This window comes from Cololabis saira, chromosome 21 (assembly GCF_033807715.1).
Source record: "Cololabis saira isolate AMF1-May2022 chromosome 21, fColSai1.1, whole genome shotgun sequence".
Lineage (NCBI taxonomy): Eukaryota > Metazoa > Chordata > Actinopteri > Beloniformes > Belonidae > Cololabis > Cololabis saira.
The window spans coordinates 28,374,485-28,399,160 of NC_084607.1; the positions used below are offsets into that span (position 1 = coordinate 28,374,485).

At 41.1% G+C, this 24,676-nt stretch overlaps 1 protein-coding gene across 1 annotated transcript; it reads left to right on the plus strand.

Moving 5' to 3' along the window:
• The first annotated feature begins 3,404 nt into the window (after nucleotides 1-3,404).
• LOC133421421 (trinucleotide repeat-containing gene 6B protein-like) lies at nucleotides 3,405-23,715 on the plus strand. Its single transcript, XM_061711012.1, has 23 exons — nucleotides 3,405-3,702; nucleotides 5,437-5,524; nucleotides 5,882-5,903; nucleotides 6,120-6,554; nucleotides 6,857-9,010; nucleotides 9,056-9,718; nucleotides 9,867-10,007; nucleotides 10,197-10,387; nucleotides 10,509-10,571; nucleotides 10,791-10,949; nucleotides 11,281-11,308; nucleotides 11,351-11,460; nucleotides 13,572-13,760; nucleotides 13,994-14,098; nucleotides 14,220-14,430; nucleotides 15,643-15,795; nucleotides 15,983-16,150; nucleotides 16,424-16,570; nucleotides 18,048-18,140; nucleotides 18,311-18,526; nucleotides 18,775-18,845; nucleotides 21,047-21,186; nucleotides 21,278-23,715. The coding sequence occupies exons 2-23, from the start codon at nucleotides 5,468-5,470 to the stop codon at nucleotides 21,849-21,851; spliced, it is 6,090 nt and encodes a 2,029-aa protein (XP_061566996.1). The 5' UTR covers nucleotides 3,405-3,702; nucleotides 5,437-5,467; the 3' UTR covers nucleotides 21,852-23,715.
• The last annotated feature ends 961 nt before the right edge of the window (nucleotides 23,716-24,676 follow it).

Here is a 24,676-nt window from a genome sequence, read left to right on the forward strand (position 1 = left end):
CTCTCGACTTGTGAAAAACATATTGGGATAGAATCAATTTTTGAGTGGATCCCAGAAGGTAATTTGAAGTATGAACTGGTGAAATGTGAACGCATCAGTCATCCGAAACCCTGTGATGAAGCAAAAGAGGCCTGCTTCATCTACTTCTCGTGGCCTTACCATCCACAGACTGAAAGACTGACTGATACTGAGAAATCCAAACAGGGGGGCTGCTCTTGAAGGACGGCAAAATTTCCCCGACCCTGAGAACAACAGAGAAGAGAGTAGGGTTTACCACACCAGACAAAGATCTCCTTCAAACAATTTATGAGAATAAGGTACTGCTACAAGGAAAACCCCAACCAAGTATCTGAACAGTGTACAGGAACAGCTGTGGGAAGTGTGGGTCACAAGTCCTAAAGTTAAAGTGCTTTGGGAGTTGCAAACTTTTTATTTTCTTACTACACAACAATAATGCAAATAACATATCATCTCTTTGGTTGACCTAAAGTTCTCTGACCAGTGCATGTCCTACATCTGTCCCTAGTCTTGTTTTCTCCAATTTATCTGTGAAAATTGGTGCAAAAATTAGAGAGCACTGAAATTTAAATCATGAGAAAAGGATTATTTCGCAGCTCCAAATTAAAGCAGCTGTACTTACTGATTTGTAGTCCTGAGAAAAATCCATGTTAAGAATGTATTTGTGAGAAAATATTCTATGAATGGGCATTTTAACCACATCCATATGTATGAACACAAACACTAATTTTCAGATGCTATATTTTTTTGCTTTGCATTAGTAAATAAATGTGTTTGTGTCATATTCACATCAGTAATAGTGGCATAAGTCTTAGAGTGGGAGGTTTGTTCATTTTCAAATGGAGCTTCAGTGAACATTTAAAATAATGTGTTATTTAATAAAAGGTGACAAAAAAAATCTCAGTGCAATCATTATTCCTATTCATCAAATAAATCCCTTGAAAATGTGTTTTTCAGTAGTGAGAAAGTGGCTTGTTTGTAAATAAAATGTCGAAAATATATTTCTCAAAACTCAAAAACCTAAAAATAAGGAGGATATATCTCAAATACATCTAGAAATATAATAAATAGGCAAAATAACTAAATTAATAAGAAGAAATTAATAAACAACTAGATTCGGGTTCAGGTTCAAATTGTTTTTTTTTTTTGTTTTTTTTTTATTATTATTGACAGATATATACAGGAAAGGTACAAAACATCCGGATAAAATGCAGTTACAAATTAAGAACAGTAAATTATATATCAAAATAAAATAGAAGGCTTGAGGTTTAAGGTTTAAGTTAAAAAAAAAATTAGGAAATATTATATTTTTCACATAAGCTTCTCGTTTTAACCGCTTTGGGGTTTATGCTCTGTTTAAGACTGTCTGAATATGATATCAATATAGCTTTGAGAACAATTATATTTGGACGTTGGCTAGCAAATTTAGTACAGTGAATATGACATTTAGCAATAATTAAGAGAAGGTTGATCAAATATACTTTGTCTGGGCTTGTCATATCATTTTTTGATATACCAAATAGTACATGTTGAATGCTCAACTTAAAGGAAGAATCAACTCAAAAATTATTAAGGTCAATCCAGAGAATATGAGTATATGTGCAATTCCAGAATAAGTGAGATATTGTTTCATCTACATTACCACAAAAAGAACAGAGTGTGTCAATGTTTATCTTATATTTAACAAGATCGGTCTTGACTGGATAGCATCTATGAAGTATTTTAAAAGTAACTTCTCTTACTTTGTTTGTAATAATACATTTTCTTGACAAGACCCATGTGTTTTTCCAATCTATCTCATTATATTGTCAGTATTAGACTATGGTGATGTAATTTACATGCATGCATCTTCATTTCTTTTGAAAAAACTGGATGTAGTCATTCACGCTGCCTTGTAACTGGTTCAAGTGCACGTACACATCATTGTAATTTGTATCAAATGGTTGAATGGACTTCACTGAGTCTAAGGAGAAAAACACATATGTTAATATTTATTGCAAAAGCATTAGGCTACTGGGTAAACTACCGCTGTACATATCCAATTTATTAAAATATTACTCTAGTAGCTATAACACTAGATCAGGGGTCACCAATCCTGGTCCTCGAGGGCCGGTGTCCTGCATGTTTTAGAGTTTTCTCTGCTTTAACACACCTGATTCTAATTAATCATCGTCATCAGCTTGTCATTGAGGTCTGCACAATTCTCTTAACGACACAGTCACTTTTATCACGGTGCAATGAAGCGGCGAAACATGTAAAACATGCAGGACACCGGCCCTCGAGGACCAGGATTGGTGACCCCTGCACTAGATCATCAGAGAAAATTCTCTTCATGGTCCCAAGCACTCAAACAGAGTTGGGTAAATTGGCCTTTTCCTTTTATGCACCGCAAGCTTGGAATGAGCTACAACACATACTCAACTTGAAATATTTACCCTCTCTTAACATGTTCAAACATATGTTAAAATCAGTTTTCACAGAACAATGTCTAAAAAAGTGCATAGTTACTTGTCTTTGTAGCCTATGTATTTTCTTTTATATGAAACTGAATTTATTTTTCTGCTGCCATCTTGACCGGGACTCCCTGGCAGAAGAGATATTGTATCTCAATGGGACTTTCCTGGATAAATAAAGGATAAATAAATAAAAATATGAGTTATTCCAATAGAAAACTGCTGCGTGTTCAAGTTCAAATTTTTTTTTTTTGCAATACTTTATTTCAAATTGTCAACAATACATTATAAAACAAACAAAACATATATAGAAACATTTGATGCCAGGGGATTAATCACAGACAGAAATTATAGATCAGTTCAAAAAAATGTTATACATAACTTAGTGGTTTGGATGGCTTTTCTATTTTTATAGTATTGGATTGTTGCAATGTATTGTTTGAATTCATTTTTAAAGGCCGGGAAAGATGGTATGTGATTAGAGAATTTAGATTTATGAATATGAAATTTTGCAAGTAACAAAATTAAATTGATGATGTAAAATTGATTTGCTTTGCTAGAGGTGTAAGAAAAGAATCCAAACAATACATTTTCATATGAAAGGGAGAACTCAGAGTCAAAATGTTGTGAAATTAGTGAACAGATACTGTATCTTGCCAAAAAATACATGAGATGGGACAAGACCAAAATAAATTACATAAGTCTTCTGCAGACAGTTTACAAAATGAGCAGTCCACATCAATGTCCTTTTTGTATCTTTGTAGAAATACGTTGCAAGGATAAGTTCAGGTTCAAAAATGGTTCACCGTGTATTTACTCTTTTGACGTCATATGCCTGAGCTCGGCGAGGGGGCGCCCCCTGGCGGCCGGTATGGTCCCTGCACCCTCCTCCTCCTCCCGGCGCTGATATAATTGACTGGCCGGAGCTCCACACAGAAGCAAAATGGCCGATAGTAAACTAACCGATCTCTCAGCGTCTGACAGTCAGCAAGGGTTAATGCATGTTTTGTTTACAGCTTGAGAACTACAGCCGCGCAAAAAAGGATACTCGCCTTTCTTCATTTTATCTACGACTAACATTTGGCCTATTGGTGATGATATTTCTTAGTCAGCTCAGCCTTGAAAGCCTCGAAGAACCAGCTCGCTAGGTTAGCTCCTTCGCTAGCCTGCTAGCGGTAGGTCTGCAAGACATTTTGCACAGCAGCACTTTATGTCCTATGTGATTCCCGAGGTGAGTATCGAGCGTAAATGTTTTGAACGCTTTTTTTTTTGCCCGCTGATAACGTTTGCTGTTCCCTTTGCTTACAAACCCCCAGCACAGCAGCTCCCCGCGGCTGCAGCTCCGCTGCTCAGCCTGCTGGGCTAAAGCCTGATTTATGGTCCCGCGTTACACCGACGCACGTAGCCTACGGCGTAGGGTACGCGGAGACGCGCACCGTACGGTACACAGGCTCTGTGTTGGTGTAACGCGGAACCATAAATCCGCCTTCAAGAAACGTCACACAAGTTCGTCGTATCATTTGCCCATGGCGAATGTTTATATCTGTTTATCCACTGACTTGTCGTTTTTTATTGCTTTTTAAGTTTGCAAAATCAAAATGTGTTTGTTTTTTAAAAAAAGACCCAAATGAAAGAGGTTGTTTGTGAATATTAGGACGCTGTTTGCTGATTGTGACGCTGTCGTTTGTTTGTGTTGGGTTTCGGTGCTCTGGAGCCGCACAGAGACTCCTATCTCTCCCTGACAGCTCGGCTTCTCTTAAGGTCAAGACACGGTGCTCCCCAGCTGCTTTAAAGCGAGCTTAGCTGGCCACTCCACTGAGTAAAGCTCCCAGTACCAGCTGTGTGTTTACTGGCCTGTTCTGGTGCAGGAGTTTCAGCTGGATCGTCTGCAGGAATCCGCCGTGTGCGGGCTATCACTGAAAATCATAAACTGTTTTAAAAATGCATTCCCAGAGGGAATGCATTACACGGGGAAGGGTTAAACCCAGAAGTTATCCAGTTAGCTTGTGACACAGTGCTAATTATGTGCAGCTTAGCCAACAGAGTCGTTTGGCCTAGTTGGATGGACAGATCAAGTCCCTTAAGTTTCGTTTGCATCCAATATTCTTATCTCTGATCCACGTATGTCTCCTAGTGTTATAAATACTTTATCTCATTCTTTAATAATGCTCTTTGAACATAAAGATCCATTTACTTAGTATTTAGATATGAACACCAGATTTAATTCAACTCTAGTGCACAGGTGTGAGCGCTCACATGGCCATTCAACCGATTGTTTTTCAGTTACTTTTTTTTTCTTGTTTTGGTGCCACAAAATCCACGAATGCATCAAAATATCTGACTGCGTGTATTTTCAGTAGATACTGTCGAGTAAGAAATTATTTGACCATGATTTTTTTTTTTTTTTTAAACAAAAAAAAAAGTTGGTTTGACTCTCACTGGTGTCTCCGGTGTGACTTTATTTTTTTATTACAAAATATTTATTAATTTCCACCAAAAAACATGCATGGATGCAACTTGTATTGGGATAGGGGGCAGATGTGAGCATGCATGAGAGTTTTTCATAAACATAGATGGATGACTAATTCATCAAGTCATATTAGCATTGGACTCATGTGGTTCATGAAATGTACTACTTTTGCAGAAATGTTTGAACTCATTGTTTGGATGCCGTCTGTGTTGTCTGTTGGTCTGAATGGCAATGGTTTGCTGGTTAATAAATTATGCAGCGAGAAACGAGGCTACCAAGTGCTGTTGTCAAGCTGTCTGCCTATGGTTAACATTACAGCCCTTATACCACTGATGGTGTTGGCATAGTCTTGGCAGTAGTCTAATTAATACATGTAAAATTATGAGTCAAAGTCTTTTTATGTGTGTGTGAAAATTGTATAATTGACAGTATTAAACTGCATTCTTTGGGACTTGAATAACATAAATAATTCAATGTATGCATTACTCTTCACAGAGAGGAGAATCAAGAAGGGGAACAGCAGTTCATGGAAGACAAGAAAAAGAAAAAAGAAGAGAAAAAGAAAAGGGAAACCTCTCAGAAGGTAAGCCGTGTTGAGTCTGGTTTTGCTGAGAATCTGTGTGGCATTGTTACTTGGATGATAATGTGTCTAAATTAAACTAGCTTGCTTTTTGCTATATTGCAACTTAATAACCTCTAGTTGTAGAGCATAATTCTATGGAAAAGATTTGATTATAATGGGAATTACAAAATGAATATCACATATTCATAGTCTTGCCTAAACATTGCTTTATAAGTACATTTCTTGGGTGTTGTAGCCTGTTAAATTACGCTGACAATCCCTTTTGAATTCATGTTTGAAGTCTCCCAAAAGTAAATGGATCTTGTGGCTTTTGTTTCTCTTAATTTTAAACTCAAATTTTCCTTCTTTTCCTTTTAGGTGCCAGAACAGAAAATCAAAGGTATGCTTTTGTTGTCATGCTCTTTTCTTTACGACTTGTCATTCCATATGACAATTTGTCGTTGGTGTCTTGATACACAACAATAAAAGTTGTCTTATTAAACAACTTTTATTGTGAATGACCTAAACATGAATCATGATGCAGACATGCAGATACTAAGTACTCATGATGGCTCACACCCTTACCTTAACTTTTTTTTTTTTCCTCTCTCTCTAGTGCCAGAATCAGCCAAGCCCTCCGGTTCCCAGCCACTCGCCACCCCTGGCTCAGTGTCCCCCAGCCCTGGACCGGTTTTCCCTTCATCCCCGAGTCCTGGTGCAGGCGGAGTTTCTGCCCAAGTCCCTCCTGGTGGCGGGAACAATGCAAAGCAGCGGACTGCTGTGGCCAACGGACAGCCCTCCTCCACCGCATCTGGAAGTCAAACCTCCCAGCAGCAGCGATACATGTCTAGAGAGGTCCCACCAAGATTTCGCTGCCAGCAGGACCATAAAGTGCTACTGAAAAGGGGCCAGCCACCACTGTCCTCCATGCTGCTTGGGGGAGGAGGAGGAGGGGGAGGGGAGGGGGGTGCAGGAGGGGTTGGAGGAGCCAGTGGCTGGGCTTCTGCCATGTCCTCGGATAACCCCAATGCAAACACATCTGTACATGCAGGTGAGCCAGTGTCAGCAACTTTAATGTATTATTCAATAAGCCATCTGTCTTAAACTAGCTAATATAAAGGGTCTTGTTTTTGTTTAGAAACAGCAAATAATCCAGCAGCCATAAAAAAGACATGAGAACTAATACATTTATGTTGTTTATTTTAATCAGTCAAGTTATATTTACAAAAGTGTATTAATGACATCTGTTCACTTTGGTGACTAAATATTTTTTTAAGCTATCAGTTGATAAAGTGTGCAAGTAATTTGTGAATATTATAAATGGTAAATTAACATTCACAATTTTGTCTATAGATTCCAACCCAGATTCATCTTTTCCTTCAACTCCTAAGTCATCCTCATTATGTGTCGCTGCTTCATCGTCTTCAACTACTTCAATTTATGCAAATTCCACATGGGGGGCAGGCTCTGGCAGCCAGTCCTCTTCTCAGGGCTGCAGTAAGGTGATTGTGGATGGGACTGACCTGGAGGACTGGCCTACCATCACAGGCGGGGCCAAAATGAGTTCTGATGGGGCTGGAGGAGGAATGCAGGAGCAAGACTGCCCCGGTAACAACAACAACAACAGTAGTGCCTCATGGGGTGAGAGAAACATCCAGCAAAAGGAAGGTGTGATGGGAGGAGGAGTAGGGAACATGGACAATCCTTCCCCACCTCGTTTTTCTCCTCTTTCCTCTTCTTCCTCACTTAATGAATGTTCTCAGTCAAGTGGTGGTGTGTGGGTCTCCTCCACCTCGTCGCAGGTGGAAGGTGGGCCAGGATCAGCAGCATTTTACAGTTCCAAAGTCTCCCATCTTCTTCCTGGGCCTCAGGAGGGCCCTGTGGGTGGCAGCAGTAATGTTCCTGGTGCCAATTTCAACCCCAATGTGAACCCCTCTGCTTGGCCCGCCTTAGGACAAAGTGGGGCATCCACTTCGGCTAGCAACAGCCTTCCCCTACCCGCATCCATTACTTCAGCTTCTTCATTTTCTGCCAGCACCACCACCCTCGTCACCACTGAAACACTTTCATCTGTGAATCCAGCCGGTCTCTACCAGCAGCACATTGAAACAGCTGTGGGAGCCAAAAGTGAAGAACAGCAGCAGCACTTAGGAAACCCAGGGCTGGAGCTGGGTTCGGGTGGGGGATCAAGTGAAGCAGGACCAAATCAAGAAGGTGGCAGTGAGGAAACCTCTGGAGTTGCTAGTGAAATAGAAGGAAGTGGTAATCTTTCTGGTACTTCGTCTTCCTCCTCTGCTGCCTCCTCCTCTTGGAGATCTATGCCTCCAGTGTCCTCTGAACTCGGTATCGGGGCCTCACAGGCCGATGGGTGGAGTGGAGGGACTGGAGGTCAGAGGCAGGAAGGGAACGTTTGGGGTTTTGGCAGTCAGGATGACAAGGCGGGCTGGGGTAGGGGAAATGGTGGGGAATCAGTTACCCCAGTGGTATCTCAGGGAGTTTGGGAAGGAAGCAGTTCAGAAGCCGGCTGGTGTGGTACTGGAGAGGGGGCAAGTTCGAGTAATTTAGCAATAGGAAGTGGAAGAGGGATAGATGTGAGTAGCATCAACAGTAGTGCAGGCAGTGTAGGTATTGGTGGTAGCAGTTTGGACGATTCTGCCTCACCAAAGTTTGCAACTATGACAAAAGCTTGGGACAATCAGAAAGGGATGGAAAGTGTGGATGGCGCCGTTGGGGAATGGGATGCAGGAGGAGGAGGGCAGGATGGCGGCCCTGGAGGCGGAGGACCTTCATCCTCTAGTGGAGGTGGATCTGTAGCCGGTAGTGGAGGCAGTGGGAGTGGTAGTGAACATAAGCAGGAAAGCTCCTCTTCTGTTCGCCCAGAGTCCCAACAGTCCAATGCTGAAGTGGCCTTACTTGGTATGCTCAATCGATCAGATCTAGATCCCAAGGTCCTGTCTAACACGGGCTGGGGACAGACCCAGATTCGACAGAATGTGGCCTGGGACCTGGACCCCACGACAGGAGCAGGGAACAGGAACGAGAGAAAACCTTCATCTTCGTCTGCATTCTCATCAGCCGTCATGAACACTACAACCTGTCGCAGTCCAAGATACCCGTCAAACACTGGCTCCGTATCTAACGATGCATCTGCTGGCAGTCACACAACCAGCCTTAATTCTGGGTCTGCTACAGCTGGGGATGGATGGGATGGTGGTGCTACACAGTCCACTCGTGGTCCTTTTATGGCAGGAAGGAAGCCAGGGTCATCTAAAGATGATATGGAGGGCAGCCAGGAGAAGGCAGCTGCTACAGGATGGGGTGATCCCCCACCTGAAAACCAGGGCAAAGGATGGACGAATGAAGAACAACAATGGGGGGATCGCAAAGGAGGAGGGAGAAACTGGACAGAGTTTGAAGAACGGGGTAGTGGGTGGGGTGATGGTGGAGAGGACAAACGAACAGGGAGTTGGAAGGAATCTAAAAGAGCAGAGACAAGTGGCTGGGGAGGTGGTGGTGGTGGAGGAGGAGGCGGAGGAGGAGGAGGCGGAGGAGGAGAATGGGGACAGAGAGACTCTAATCCTGGAGGTGGGTGGGGAGATGCACAAAGTAAAGGTGGAAGCAAACCGGATGATGGGTCTTCATGGAGAAATTTGGATGAAGGGGGATCTCAGCGAGGGGGATGGGGAGGAGGAGATGTCAGTGGAGGCAAAACCCACCAGGACTGGGGGAGTGCTAAGCCCCATGCAGCAGCACAGATACCAAACAGCCAAGTGGCACCAATGAAAGCCCCAAATCAACCGCAGCAGCAGCAATCTCAAGGCCAGCAACCAACAGGGGGGCCCATGCAAGGAGGCTGGAACAGGCAGTCGGCCGTTGGAAGTGGAGCTCCACCTTCCAAGAATCAGAACCAAAGTTTGGGCTGGACTTCCGGCCCTATACCCCAACTCTCTGTGGCTGGGGCTGACACGCTGGAGCCCAGTGGCTGGGAAGAACCTTCCCCTCAGTCCATCAGTCGCAAATTGGAAATTGATGATGGCACATCGGCTTGGGGAGACCCAAATCGCTGCAACAACAAGAATGTGAATTTGTGGGACAGGAAAAACGCTACACCGGGCCAAAGTCACAGTCAGCAAGGTCCACCACCTCCACCCATGCAGAAACAACCTCCTAGAAGGCAGCACAGCACCAACACAAACTCTGACAATGGAGCAGTTGGTAAGAACAGGTTGTTGGATTACAAATAAGAGTATGTCTATCAAATCACAGCTAAAGTAAATTAAATACAAACATTCAAAATATAGTTTAATTTTCTTTTTTTTATTGGCACTTTTTAACTGGGTGTCTAATTCCTTTAAATTTGCAGGCATATGGGGAGGACAAAATGTGGACAATGGTACAGGTGCTTGGGGTAAAGGACCAGATGCACCAACAGGTTGGGGTGAACTAGATGAACCCAGCAAAGCATCTGGTTGGAGGAACCCGTCACCCAACCCTGGTAAACCTGGTAAGAGCAGACTTTATTAGGTGTAATAACGTTTGTTCTTGTATCTACATTTTTTTCTTGATTTCTTTTGTTTGTTAGTATACATGAAGTTTACAGATTATATTTGTATGTAAATTACATTTCTCAGTATATGTGGGTTTCTGGTCAATGATGGAGAATTGATTGCTGACTGAACCTCGTGCTTTGCAGTTGGAAAGTCAATGGAAAGCTGGGGTGGGAAGGGAGACAGCTCCATCACCGCCTCCAGGCACCCCAGTTGGGAAGAGGAAGACGATGGTGGTGGAGGGGTCTGGAACAACGCTGGCTCCCAGGGAAGCAGCTCTTCCTTTAACTCTGGAGGCTGGGGTCAGACTCACGGAGGAAAGAGAGGCAATGTCAAGGTGGGAAAGGAAGCTTCTAGGACATGCATATAAATATATGTGGAAGCAGTTCTTGTTTGCGATTGGCAAAGTTGACAAATAACTGAATTACATTTTTGCTTTTTAAATGTTGTCCCCACAGAGTGGGGCAGGAGACAGCTGGATGAATCCAGTGTCCCGCCAGTTCTCAAACATGGGCCTTTTGGTAAGACCTTCATTTTGAATCTTAAGACTTTTTAGTTAACTGTTGTAATCTGTACATGGTTCTTTTACTTGAATCCTGATGTATGGCTCTTTAATTTATCTTGAAAATACAGGGTATCCCTTGTGTGAAAATGTTATAAAGATGTATGGGTTATTTTTTTTCAAGGTTTTGTGTCTGTCCTTTGACATATGAAGGCACTTAATCACTTTGGGCTTGCAGGGTGATGATTCAGGCGTAGACAAAAAGATGGAAGGAGACAAGAGAGTAATAAATGACTATAATGGAGAGATGCGTAGGGGAGGAAGAGGCAGTGGAGGCTACCGCATCCCTGGTTCCAAAGACATGGGTCCTCCTGACATGGGAACCTACGGTGAGAAGGTAAGAGTCTGCAGGGGTAACTTCTGTTTAATAATACTATAAATGTTCAGTTTCCACTTTTTTTTCTTTTTTTAATTTATTTATTTTTAGTATGTATATTTTTCTAATTCACAATATCGAGTATGTATCATCTTAAGGTTCACTCATATTTTTTATGCTATACATATGAGACTGTCAAAAGTTAAAACTTTTGGGTGTGTTTAAAAAGGAGAATTATACATAGCAACAAAGAAATAGTCAGCAACTCAAGTCTGTCCTAAATCAAATTGTTTAAATTATTTGAGAACACATTATAAACTCTTTGTTGTTCATTGTTTCTGTTGTCCTCCAGATGAGTGGCCATGGAGTGTTTGTCGGGGGTGGAGGAGGAGGAGGAGGAGGCGGCGGCGGAGGAGGAGGAGGAGGAGGAGGGATGCATCAGTCTCGAGGGATGCACCAGCCCGGCATGCATCCGATGAACCCGTCCCAGGGGTTACGTGCACAAGTGCCTCACCAGTTCCTGTCTGCTCAGGTTTGTGTCTCCCACCCTTCATTTTAAGTCTAACTTGCTTCTCTAAGAGACTGACTGTTTGCTTTTGCTTGTGTAGACCTTTTGGTTGTCTAAATTTCATGTGGTGAAAAGTGGTTTGTGAGTTTTAAGCCTGGGCTAGGTTCATAACTTTAATTTATAGACATTAAGGAGAAAACACATCTTATGCAAACTGTTAGATTTTTTTTTCCTTTCTGTCATTTAGCCTTTACGCTTAAAATTAGATGAATACATCTTCAGATGAACAACATGCGACATGTTACAGTGTTGTTATTAATTTAACAAAAAGTGTGTGCAAATTCAGTAGCTTATAGAGCCACGTTTAGCAACAAGAACATGATGTTGTTGTTTTCTGTGATATCAGTCTATCACTAGCAGATGTATCATTGTGGCCCACTCTTCTTTGCAACTATGCTTCAGTTCATTGAAATGTCCAGATATTTGTTGATGCAGATCTCACCCTGCCACGGCATTTAATAATACGACTTTCAAAGACAAAACCTATTCATTTAAGAGGTAAACAAGATGGGTCACATTTTTCTCCCTCCTCCTATCAGACAGAACTTTTGTATGTACTGTTAAACCAACATTCAGACTCCTTATACAACCCAGGCTTTCTTCCTGGCATAAAAGGACAAACATTCAGAATCTGTGCTGAATAGGATATTTAAGAACCTCTAGCTTCTTCATTCTGAAACTGACTGCTTGCCCCTGTCACCTGCCTCTTTGATCCTATTTCTATATCTAAGCTTCTCATGCAGCTGCAGGGCTGTCAGCAGTTTGGAGCAGGAATCGGTCAGAAGGTCCTGATTCAAATAGAACTGCTCTTATTAAATAAGTCTGCTATCCTATTCCTGAATCAAGAGAGGCTGAAAAATGATCCTTTTCTTTTGATGAGTTGAATCCCCTGTACAGGACCTGCATTACTCTTGCTGTACAGAGACTTAACATCTTTAAAAGGATTACTGCTAACTGCTCGTAAGATTTACTCCCTTGAGTATGTTTGACACATTCAGACTACCTTAGCAGTAAACTAGTGGGTTACGCGCCCTGTCTGAAAGGGATACAGGATTGGGTATTACAGTATCTTGATTTGTTCCTTTTTTGTGCATTCTGGTGTAGAATTGTGGGGGTTTTGGGATCATTTGCATGGCATGGCATAATTTTGGACAAGCTTTATCAGTTTGACAGATGGCCTCATATCTGACTCAAATATTTTTTACATAGACTTTATGGTTTAACCTGCCTAATTTCTTGTAAAATGTTCAGGTTGTAGGGCTGCAAGACTATCCCAAATCATCAACGTTCCAACACTACTTACTTGACTCTACTTACTTTTTTTATGCATTGTTATGGAGTGTAATATTTAAGCTGCTAACAACAGTCTTAGAATCTGAGATTTGTTTTCATACTTTTTTGTGAGTTGCACTATCCCACCTTGCAGTGAGCCTCCTGGTAAGGCTGGCAGTTGTCTTGAATGTTTTTCACTTTTGAAGTGATGCACTTCAAATAATTAGGACAGAGCTTTCATAACCCTTTCCAGACGGATGGACAACAGTTCATTAATTGTGCCTCACAAAACTTCTGGTTTTATAGATATGTTCACACGCGACTGACGATCAGTTAAATCAGGCACATTTGAGTAGCAGCACCCGACTGCTACTTAATCACTTGTTTTTGATGGGAGCAGTAACAGTATACTTAGTTTTCCCAACACTATTACTTCCTTTTGTTGTAGTTTTTTCTCAGTTGAATAATTAATTCTGTTTTATGGCATATATGTTGTTCATCTGAAGAGATATTTTACCAAATTTTAAGATCTGAGAGAAACAATGTTATTGTTGATTCTGATCTGTAAAACCTTCCAACTAAAAGAAGGTCTAGCAGATGTTTGATTTTAATACGTCTCACTTTGGTTTTTAAACTTATAATATGCAGTCACGTGCCATTATGTCTTTCTTGGTACAAGTGTCCAACATGTATGTGGCATATATGCCTCAAATGAAGGGCTTTTGTTCAATTTGGTGTTTCTGTTCTCTCCTTAATATATCTATGATGGCACTCGTTTCAGTACCAATAATTGTGACCTACAGGTGCCGGGTCCTATGCTGAAGCAGATGCCCTCTCCTGGTGGCAGTGTAGGTGGAGTAGGAGGTGTCGGTGGTGTTGGAAGTGTTGGAGGGGTGGGTGGTGTTGGTGGAGGAGTGTTCGCTCCCCAGATTTCACCACAGCAGCTAGCAATGCTCAGCAACATTTACCCCCACATGCAGCAGTTCCATCTGGTATGTGGTTAAATGTCATGATCCTTGACTGAGTGATTTATCACATTGAAATTAATAATTCATCGCTGACTGTTGCGTACAGTTTTTGTCTGATGGCATAACTGAAGGTGAATCTTTTTCAAACTTAGCCCGTGTAACTGAGTTACAATACAAGTTAAAGCTTTTAAAAGGGGGAAAAAAAACTTGTATTTATCAGTTTCCCTTTGTCTTTATTTCTGACCATGAACCCACAGGCTTGTCAGCTCTTACTACAACAGCAGCAACAACAGCAGCTTTTGCAGAACCAGCGGAAGTTCCCACAGCCTCAGCCTCTGAGACAGCAACCAGATCCACAGCAGGTGAGCATATGGACATATTGGCTTTTGTTGCCATGTGTTACTTAAGAATTAAATTTGGTTGAATAACAGCGTTCACTCACCAGCTTGTCGTTTACATTGTTTTTATGTTTTGTCTTCTCAGTTGGCGAGGATTATGGCTATTCTGCAACAACAGAGACAGCATCAGCAGAGTGGAGTTGGAGGAACAGCGGTAGGAGGAGGGAGTTCCAAACTATCCCCATCTCACCTAGGAGGAGGCATATCAAAACAGCCCATGGTAGACCCCCTTCCACATGCTGGAATGGGGGGTCCCTTATCAGATCTCCATGCCAAACCACAAGGCATGTACACAGGTGAGTCTAGCCAGCACACTGCTTCAGATTAACATGCTGTACTCGCCATTGAGCTGAGTAACAATGGAGGGTTGTATCTATGTCCCTGTAGCTTAGAGGTACATCTTGATTTAAGTCAATATTATGAGTCATTTGTAATCATACAAAGCATACTGTGCACATGCAGAACACCAAATGAACAGGAAAATCTTAAATTTAAACTGAGAAACACAATTACCTCAAAAATTAATTAAGAAAATATTCATTCATCCCGAAGCTGAGAAAACACATCACAAAAAGATGAGATTCACCATGTCCCAGATAACTGTTCAGGTCATAGAGACCACCTGCTCCAAGCTACAAAAACAAGCCTGTTTGCTGAAAGCTAAGACCCCACAGATTGAAATGGTGTAAGGATCAACACTCTTCAACAAAAAACTCACTGACCCATGAGCTGAAGGACAACAAAAACATCTCTACTTTCTTTAACCCAACTCTGAATTTGGCCTTGTCTTTACTGTTTCACTGTCATAAATCATATTTCAGGGTGAAACTCCATCAAACTCATGTAATCCCAGGTCTCTTTACCAAATCAAAATCATTTTTGCTGTCTCACACTTTTTTTTTCTTTCCTTTTTTCATTTACAGGAAAAAGCATGCATAGCCAGGCATCTTTACTAATATACAATCTTCTCATAATACTGATTGGATTATGCCTGAACTGACATGGGTTTGTGAACTGTGTCCGTTCTGTTGGTCATAAAGATGTCATAGAGGAATTAATACATTTAGTGACATGTATGTCAACACATTATGGTTTGGTACATGAAAGATCTCAATGACACAGGTATGCTTAACTGTGCCAACATGGGCAATTTAGAAAATCCTTTTATAAATTCCTGTACATAGCTTCTCATGAAAACCGTTGCACAATAGGAAAATCAGTCATGGTTGATTACACGGTGCAACGTTATAAATTGTATTTCTATTGTTTAAAGTTTCTGCTCTGTTCCATTTTCATTTACTCTGGTTACTCTTTACTTAAACTAAATATTTTTTTTTCTTTTGTAATGATATATGTTACTTTTTGTTTTGATACTGAATATATTCAAAAATACACCTTATTTTTGCTGAGATCCTGCTAATTTCAAATTGGTTATGTCACTTCCCAGCAGGAATTCCAAAAGTAGGCCTCATTACGAAGTTGTTTAATGTCTACATTTTTCTTTCCAGGGCTTGCACCTGGTGGCACCTTGTCATCGCTGGAGCTCGGTCCCATGATGGGAGGGATGAAGGATGTGGGTGGACAGCAATCCCGCTTCAAATGGATGATGGAGGGACACTCTCCAGCTCCCTCTCCTCCAGACACAACCCTTCACAAGAATGGTGGGTGAACAAACAGTTAGCTGGATGATATTTATGTTCTTGTATTGGGAAAACGCACCACTCAGGCTGTTTATAGATGTTGTAATCAGCTTCTTTCACACTCTGTATGAGACACTGAGAATTGGCATTTTGCAGCATATTGCTATCAATCTGTTTCACCCCATTTCTCTCTTTTGTCATCTCCAAGGCCCTTTACCCAGTGGGATAAAGGTTAGAGGAGGGTCCCCTTACTCCCAGTATGATATGCTGGGCAGTGAAGGTTTAGGAATGACACCTCAGGGCTCTGCGGACAGCTGGCACCGGACTCCTGGAAGTAAAATGGGGAACAAACCTGCCACATCCAGCTGGCCTCCAGGTGAGAATATCTCTGCCATTTGTTTCCGAATGATTTAAGACCTGAGGAGAAATATTCTGTTGAAATTTTTTTATTTTTTCTTACCTTTTTTTTTAATTCTGAAGCTCAAAACCGATTGAAGAGCAAACTGATTTAGTTGCTCCTAATGTTTTGCTCAAAGAGAATAGTATTCTCATTTAAATAAAATCCTTAAGAACAAATGGCCACAGTAAAACTTGTACATCATGCTGCATTAATTTGGCTAATAAAATGTTGTCTGATCTCTGATGCCAGAGTTCCAGCCCGGTGTCCCCTGGAAAGGAATGCAGAGCAGTGGAGACCCAGAATCTGATCCCTACATGACCCCCGGCAGTGTTCTTGGTTCCCCAGGATCCCCGAACCTCAATGACCCTGACCACCAGTTACTGCGAGATAACATAGGTATTTAATTCAGTGTGCAAAATCTATGGGTTTAGCTGTTGGATATAACTTTTCCTTTGTGTCACTGATGAAGCAAAACGTATAAAAAGGGACACTAATGGTAGTAATCACAATCTGATGAAGTTCAGGAGGGGAGAAAAGCATATCAAGTGCTGCTATTTAATCTGCTTCAGTTGTTAATGGAATATATTACGTTAAATTCCATTTTACATCTGTAGCTGCTGTCTGTTGCGACTAAGGCTGAATAATAAGTCTATTCACTGCTTTTATCTATGTTAAACCGCATTTCAGCTACAGGGGCTTTCTCCAGGCACAAAGAACCTTACAGATATGTAAACTTAAGCCCCGGGTAGATATTTTACCACACAGGTAATCCCCCAAATCCCTGCTGTGGCGGGATTATTTCTGGGTTTTTGATGCAGAGTCGTGTGAAGTTCTCATGAGCAGTTGGTGTTTGCAATCACAGTGCTCTCAGTTTGAAGAATCTTTGAGGATAGGCTAACAGCTAGTCAGAATGGAGGCCAATAAAGACGACATCTTCTAGGTGTTTGTAGGACATTTGACACCGTTTTAAAAATTGACTGAATCTAAAGGTGGGTCAAAGGATGCAAAAATGGCATCAATAAATAGATCTTCTACTGCGACAACTCCACGTCTTCGCCATTCATGAAAGGTTTTGTCTGTAATTGCAGGTATAAATGATTTCTATCAATGGGTGCACACTTGCAGGTTCTTCAGGGAAATCATTTGTCTGAACTGTGTCCAGATTTTAAGAGGGTGCTTTACGATCAGGTTTGAAGTGTATTTTGATGTAGATTCAGAAAAAGGTAGTTTTGACCAAAGCACTGAATGCAGGGAGTTATGAAGACAAGAAGAGTTTTCCATTCGTAACAATTCTGAAGTGGTAGTATTGAATCTGATTCTTCCCAATGTAGCATGGCTCTTATGTTGGCAGCCTAGTAGTGATATTGAAGGTTAGGAAGAGATAACCCACTATGCTGACGATGTTGCTGTAAGATGTTTTTCCTTATTCCATAGAAATCTTTATCAGTTTATCCACATTTGTAAAGAAGGATATAGATAAGTATAAGGGGATGCACTTAAATACATATAGAAATGTTGGTAGTGCATTGATTTTGATTGTTTATTCTCCTTCCCAATGAAAGGGGTAGTAGACATCAACGCTCTAGATCTTGTTTGAGCTGAGTTAATAGTGGTGAATAATTAGCTTTGAAATAGTCTTTGAAAGAGTGTGTGACGCAAATTCCTAAATATTTACATTTTTGTGGACTAACTCTAAAAGGAAACAAGTCAGATTTAATCTGCTTGGCTTCTGAATTCACTGGCTTAATTTCACATTTTTGCAGATTAACCTTGTAACCTGATATTTTGCCAAATTCTTGTAATAAAGTCAGGGTGAAGTATTCAAAAAAATATATATTTCTCCTTTTTAAGATACTATTGTAATGTTTTGCAGGGCCAAACCCCTCTCTCAACACCTCGCTGCCTTCACCTGGTGCCTGGCCCTACAGTGCCTCAGACAGCTCCCTCAGCAATGCACACAGCACAGGTATGGATGTGTATTTTCATATTTTAAATTCTTTTTCCTTTTTGCAAGCAGCACTTTGTCTACGAAGTTGTCAAACAAATTGACCCTTCTCTGTCTTGTGCGTGCTTCTTTTTTTTTCTCTCTCTCTTATTTTCACCCTCCTTCTCACGCTTTCCACATCTCCTCCTCAGGAAAGTACTCTGAGTATAAGCCCAGCTGGCCTCCCGAGCCAATCGGGCAGAACAAAATGTGGAAGACCAATCGCAACAGCTCGCAGCTGCCACGCCCCCCTCCCGGCCTTACCAATCAAAAGCAGGCATCGTCCTCCCCATGGGGCACTGGAGGTCCTCGGTCGGCCCGGAGCTGGGGAGGGGGTGGAATTAATCAAGATTCGAGATTTGGGCCAGGTACTTTTTCAGGGAGTTTGTTTTATGACCACTTTTTCAGTTTAAGGCCAACGTTGTACTGTGTAAACCTTTTTCACATAAAAGCCTCACTGAGGTCTGACAACAGTATCTTAAATAAATTCTCTAAAATTAATCATCAGGGCTGCCTTTTTTATTTGTCATCAACTGTGCCATGCCCACATATTGTTTCATCCACATCATCTTTTTTCTAACCACCTCCTCCCATCCTGTCTCGTTTTTCTTTGCAGGCTCTGCCTGGAGTGACGGCGTTGCCTCCAGGGGCAGCTGCTGGCTGCTGCTGAGTAACCTGACTCCTCAGGTAAGGAGTGAGGGAGGAACGGGCTTAGAGACATGGAAATTGTAACAAGAGATTAAACAGGCCGCTAACAATGTCACAGCTTGTTGTTTATACTCTATTGTGGCTAGAAGGTGAGATGGATATAAAAAGAAGCTGTACACGTGTTTTCATTTAAATTTGTAAAACACATTGAGTCATATTTACTGAGGTCAAGGATTGTGAGGTGTTCTTCAGCCAGTTTGGAGTTTTAACATTTCCAGTGTGTGCTAGGTCTGCCTCTGGCTTTCTCCTGATTGGACGTGCCTAAAACACTTCCTCACAGAGACGTCCAGGGGGCTTCCTAACAAGATGCCTAATCCACCGTAGTTGGCTCCTCAGAATGTCAGAAAGCCGCAGCAGTAGGAGCTCTGCTCCGAGTCCCAGATAACCAAACTTCTCACTCTATCTCTAAGGGACAGCCTGTGGAGGAAGCTCATTTCAGCTCCTTCTATTTGGAGTCTGGTGTTTTGGGTCACTACCTAGAATTTGTGACCATAGGTCAGTATAGGAACATAGATCGACTGGTAAACAGAGTCTCTCCTTTTGCCTCGACGTTTCCCACCACTGCAGAACCTCTTCTTAATCTGTTGAAAATTCAAGTGAAGGCTCTGTTTACATTTTTTCTTGTCATATTGAAAAATTTTAGGGAAAAGTACTAATTCCTGCATGATTACCTCAACATTGACATAATAAAATAAAAATAAATGTCTTTATCATAAGTCCAAAGGTTAAACAGATGCCTCCCTTTTGTAAAGGAGCTTGAGGCTCATTTTAAGAAATGAGACTCTCTAGCGCCACCCTTCACCACGACGGCCGTCGGGGGTACTGCAGCCAACAGTGAAGCCGGCACGGGAGAACGGGGAGAACGCACATGCAGCGTCATGTGACGTCACATCCGCAGCCCAGCGCGGGAAATTCGGGACCAAATTGCAGCACATTTTGCAGCACACATCCTGTTCAAGGCAAAGGAGAGATACACTAGAGGGCTCATTCTTTTGGGTTTGGAACGCTTCATCTGACATTATTACTAGAAAACTTAAAATGTATACAGATTTTTTTCATAAATCTTGCCACAATCCGGCCTCAAGCTCCTTTTTAAGTAGTTTTTTTTCTTACCTTCAATATTTAGATGTTGTATGTCTCCCACTAGGAGTGGCTATTGCCAAGGAATGCACGATACGATACAATATTGCGATATCCTAATTTTGCAATATATTGCAATGTTATTCATAGTTCGCTGAAAAATGTAAAGGGCATTATGCATCGTAAAAGAGTTGCACGTACATCAGATTATAATAATTCATGAGACAAACTGAGTCAAAACCATGTAATTAAAATTATCCATGCTGTTTTATTGTAACTATACAAGCTAAAGTTACAACATATTTGCATATGTTTTTCATATTATTTACATATGAAATTAACCTAAAAAATATTATTTTTTTATTTTATTATTTTATTATTATTATATATACAATATTGTTGTACTGGATTTACAACCTGGCTGAAACATGATTTTATTATTTTGGGAAAAAAAGACATTTTAAATCGATATTCAAATTTCAATCGGATCGAGCAGCAAAGCATCGCGATATATATTGCCATATCGATATTTTGGCTGATCCCTATCTCCCACATTACAAACCTCTTCACTGCAACAGAATTCAGTAAGACTGTAAAACCATATAATTATATTTGTTTATAAATCCCTCCCTGCTGTCCTACAACGTCATGCAGAACAGCACCTTGCTGTAATTTAATTGTGAAGTTGGATGAGCCATGTACTTATTTGGGGTTTGCAGAGGTGTCACTTGCATGAAACCACTTATCTTAGAAAATCTTAGAAAGGGAATAATTTCCTTCAAAGATTGTTTTAATAATGTATACAAGTTATCCCCCTGTCCATCCTTGTAAGTCATGCACACACGCTTGCGCAACGTCTCTTACTGTGACTGTTACACAATTACCGATCAATAACCCATGATGTACCATGTCTATATTTACATATTTATATGCATAACCTTTATTTTAAAACATCCTAGGCTCTCTGACATTTGACTGACCTAAGAGCTGATGTCTTAAGATTGATAATTACAGTAAAATGTATTTGTCAAATACACACAGGCACACAAAATACCATGCACTTAAAAACATTTTTTGTTTTTCTTTCTCTTTTTCTGTAGATCGATGGATCCACGCTGAGGACCATCTGTATGCAGCACGGCCCCCTGCTGACCTTTCACCTGGGCCTAACCCAGGGCAGTGCTTTGATTCGTTATAGCAGCCGGCAGGAAGCAGCCAAGGCCCAGGGTGCACTGCACATGTATGTTTACCAGCAGTCTCACGGACGCACAAATACGAAGCCTCTAACATGTTGATCTAAAGAGCTTTGTCTTGTCTCCTCCTCCTCTCAGGTGTGTTCTTGGAAACACCACAATTCTGGCAGAATTTGTGAGTGAAGAAGAAGTTGCACGCTATTTTGCACATTCCCAGGCTGGAGGGGCAGAAGGGGTCAGCCCAGGGGGAGCAGCAGGCAGCGCGGCGCCCGGTTCATCTGGAGCGGGCACAGCTGTGGCCAGTAGTGGCGGAAGCTCTCCGGGGAGTGAGCGGGCAGCAGTGGGCTCGTCTTCAGGTGGAAATGGAAACGGCGGTGGAGGAGGTGAAAGCGGAGCGGGGGCGATGGCAGGTGTGAGGTCATCTGGTTCTGGATGGCAGTCTCTTGATGGTACAGGCACTTCTTCAGAAACGTCTTCAGCCCAAGGACCTGGGCTGGGGATATTTTCCCAGTGGAGCACCAATGGGGCAGGAGAGGGAGGGGTTGTTGGGGGAGTAGAAACTGGGAGGTCTGGGCTGTGGGGGGGCATGACTGCAGGATATCCAAGCAGCAGCCTGTGGGGAGCACCGCAAATGGAGGAAAGGCACCAAATGGACAGCCCTGCTGGATTGTTGCCTGGCAACCTGTTGGGTGGAGGGGCTGATTCTATCTGATGAGTCCCCTCTGTTTGTATGTGTGGGTTTGGACACACTGTTATGGCATACACTGGGATACATATGTACTTACTATGGCACACACATATACACAGAACGCATATTAATGTACTACATACACATGCATACGTATGCATAGTACATGCATAAAGCAGAAATGTGAGACATGCTTACACACATTCTCATGGCCAGACTTAAGCTATTATTAAAAAAAACAAATGCAGGGACTGTTAGATGTGTATACAGCCTTTTTCCACAGATGAAGATTTCAACTGCTTAGACTTGAAACCTGTAAAAGAATGAAAAGTCATTTAGTCTGAAAGACTTGACTGGATTGCAATGTGCTTAGTAAATAGGGGACTTTTCAACAGATTTACATAAACATGCACACACCAAATACAGAGAAGCCTTCAGACAGATAGGCACTGTAAACAGCATTACCTTCATCGTATAAGAGAATTTAAAACTACTACATGATGTGAGGTTTAAGTGCAGTTTGTATTCACATCCCATTAAAGATGGAGATTGAATCCAAACACATGCAAACAGTTCTGATTGACAACAGACCTGTATCTTACTGTGTATGTTAAGTTTTTTGTTTTTTTTGTTTTTTTTTCCTGTTTATTTGTATGTATGGTTTTACTTTTTGAACAGTGAAAATATTGAAAAAGTTCTTGTTTTCAAAATGCTGACCTCCTACTGTTGTATCTCACGCACTCTGTCTCTGTTATTCTCCCTTGGACATATTTGTTACTGTTGCAGTGATAAATGTTAAATTGCTGGCAGTTTCAGGCTATAATGCATTTCTCCACGTGTCGATACTGCGTGCAGCATCGTACACACCGAGTATGAGTGAGACTGAGACCAAGTAAGTGGATTAAACCACTTGTGTGAATGTGAGGATAATGTGTGCATGTTAATGCCTGTCATAATGTGGGCAAGGCTGCTTGCGATACAGAAGGTCTTTACAAAAAATGTTTTGAGTGCATTTGGTATACTGCTGACTGTGTGTTAAGAAATATTGGCACTAATGCTTTTTTTTTTTTCTCTCTCTCATTTGAAGTTTTTTATTTTAGCAGACTTGTCTTTTTTTATTGTCTGACCTGCAATAATAAAAAAAATGAAAAAAAAAACAAAAAAAGAACATTTTAATGTCACAAAGAGCTGAAGGCATATGCGTTTAGAAAATGGACATGCCAAATCTTATCAAACTGTGTGGAGCGGGCGGGAGGGGCGGGGTGGGTTGTTTACAGATTACAGAGTAAGCGTTACCGTACGTTTTTAATGTTCTGTTGTTGTGTATTCGTTTTAAATTAAGACGGGCTTTAACACTCCTGTTCAGTGTTTTCGTTTTGAGATTTTACAAAGGAAAAATTTATTTAAACAATGAGAACAAGATTAATAAAGAAGAAAGTATTGGCTTCTAAATGTGTGCTTGTGATTTATTTGTGAAGTCAGGCTCCTGCCTGGTGCTATAAAGAACAGCTGAACACTATTTTAACACTTTCATATAAAGTTCCACTGTTAAACAGTTGACACTTATTTAGACAGAATTTTAGCTGACTGTGTTGACTTTTATTTTAATTGATTTTATTTTTTGTATTTCTCCTATGTCAATTATTTTATCTATATTGCTCCACTTTGTGATGGACTGTGATTCATGTCTGTGAAAAGTGCTAAATGGATCAACTTTGCTAACAAATAAAGTTTTAAGGAACATTAAAACAGTCCAAAGACTGTTATTAGATAAGGAGTGTAAACTTTTGTCTTCTACAGTTTTGGGAGAGATAACAGAATATGCGTTTGCAGGGAAATGGGAATGGATTTTTGGATCTTGGAGCGATTGACCTACGTCAAAATAAATGGCTATTTTAAGCCTCTGAAATCATTTAATGTAATTTTGCTTCATTGATAGTGTGGATAGGGTCTTTTAAAAAATATAAAAGTAATTTTAACCTTGTAAGTGTACAGAAAGCATATTAAAAGGACTGTTTGTACAAGCAATCTTGTTCCAGTTGCCGCCAACCTCTACACTCAAGTCCACACAAGGCGACCACCAAATAAGGCACAAACTACTGTCAACAGGATCGATACAGACTAGACTGCTAAACTGGAAACCTGTAACCTCCACTCAAGTGGTTAATATTCAGGTAACGGTCAGGGAAAAATGCTCTGTAGAGTGGAGATCACATGTCTCCAGTCTGGAGTGCAACAAACAAGCAACTGTATAAAGCAGCCGGCCAGAAATTCTCCATTTGCAACGATTAACATTCATTTACACAAAATTTGGGAATTGACTCGTATGATTTATGACATGGTGACAGCAACCAGATGGAGATGCATGTACAAACAGTCCCTTTTATGCACTTTCTGTACATTTATGTTCAAATTATTGCCTTAGGTGCTAACAATCATTTCCAGTTTGATTCAGAAGTTCTCAATTAAAACTTCTTTGATTCCGGTTGTTTTGGTTCCTCATGAAAGTTCAAACACCTTACCATCTCATAAATGTTATTTTAAATCTGGAATCTTCCTGTACTTGAAGTTTGTGTGATTTTCATGCACTCATACAGACAACAAGCAATCTCCAACAATCAAACCTCTGCATTAATGCCACTGTGAAAAATAATACATGTCAGAGTTCGACTGACCACAGGGGGCAAAAAGTGAAAATAAACATTTACAAAGTGGTTGAAAAAAAATGTTTTGAGGGCCATTCCTCGATTTCACACCCATATCAACTAAAGGAGGATGATTTTTTTCTTTTGTACCATATTATATAAAAGTGATAGATTTATGTTTAAATGGGCATAGTCCTTTTATTG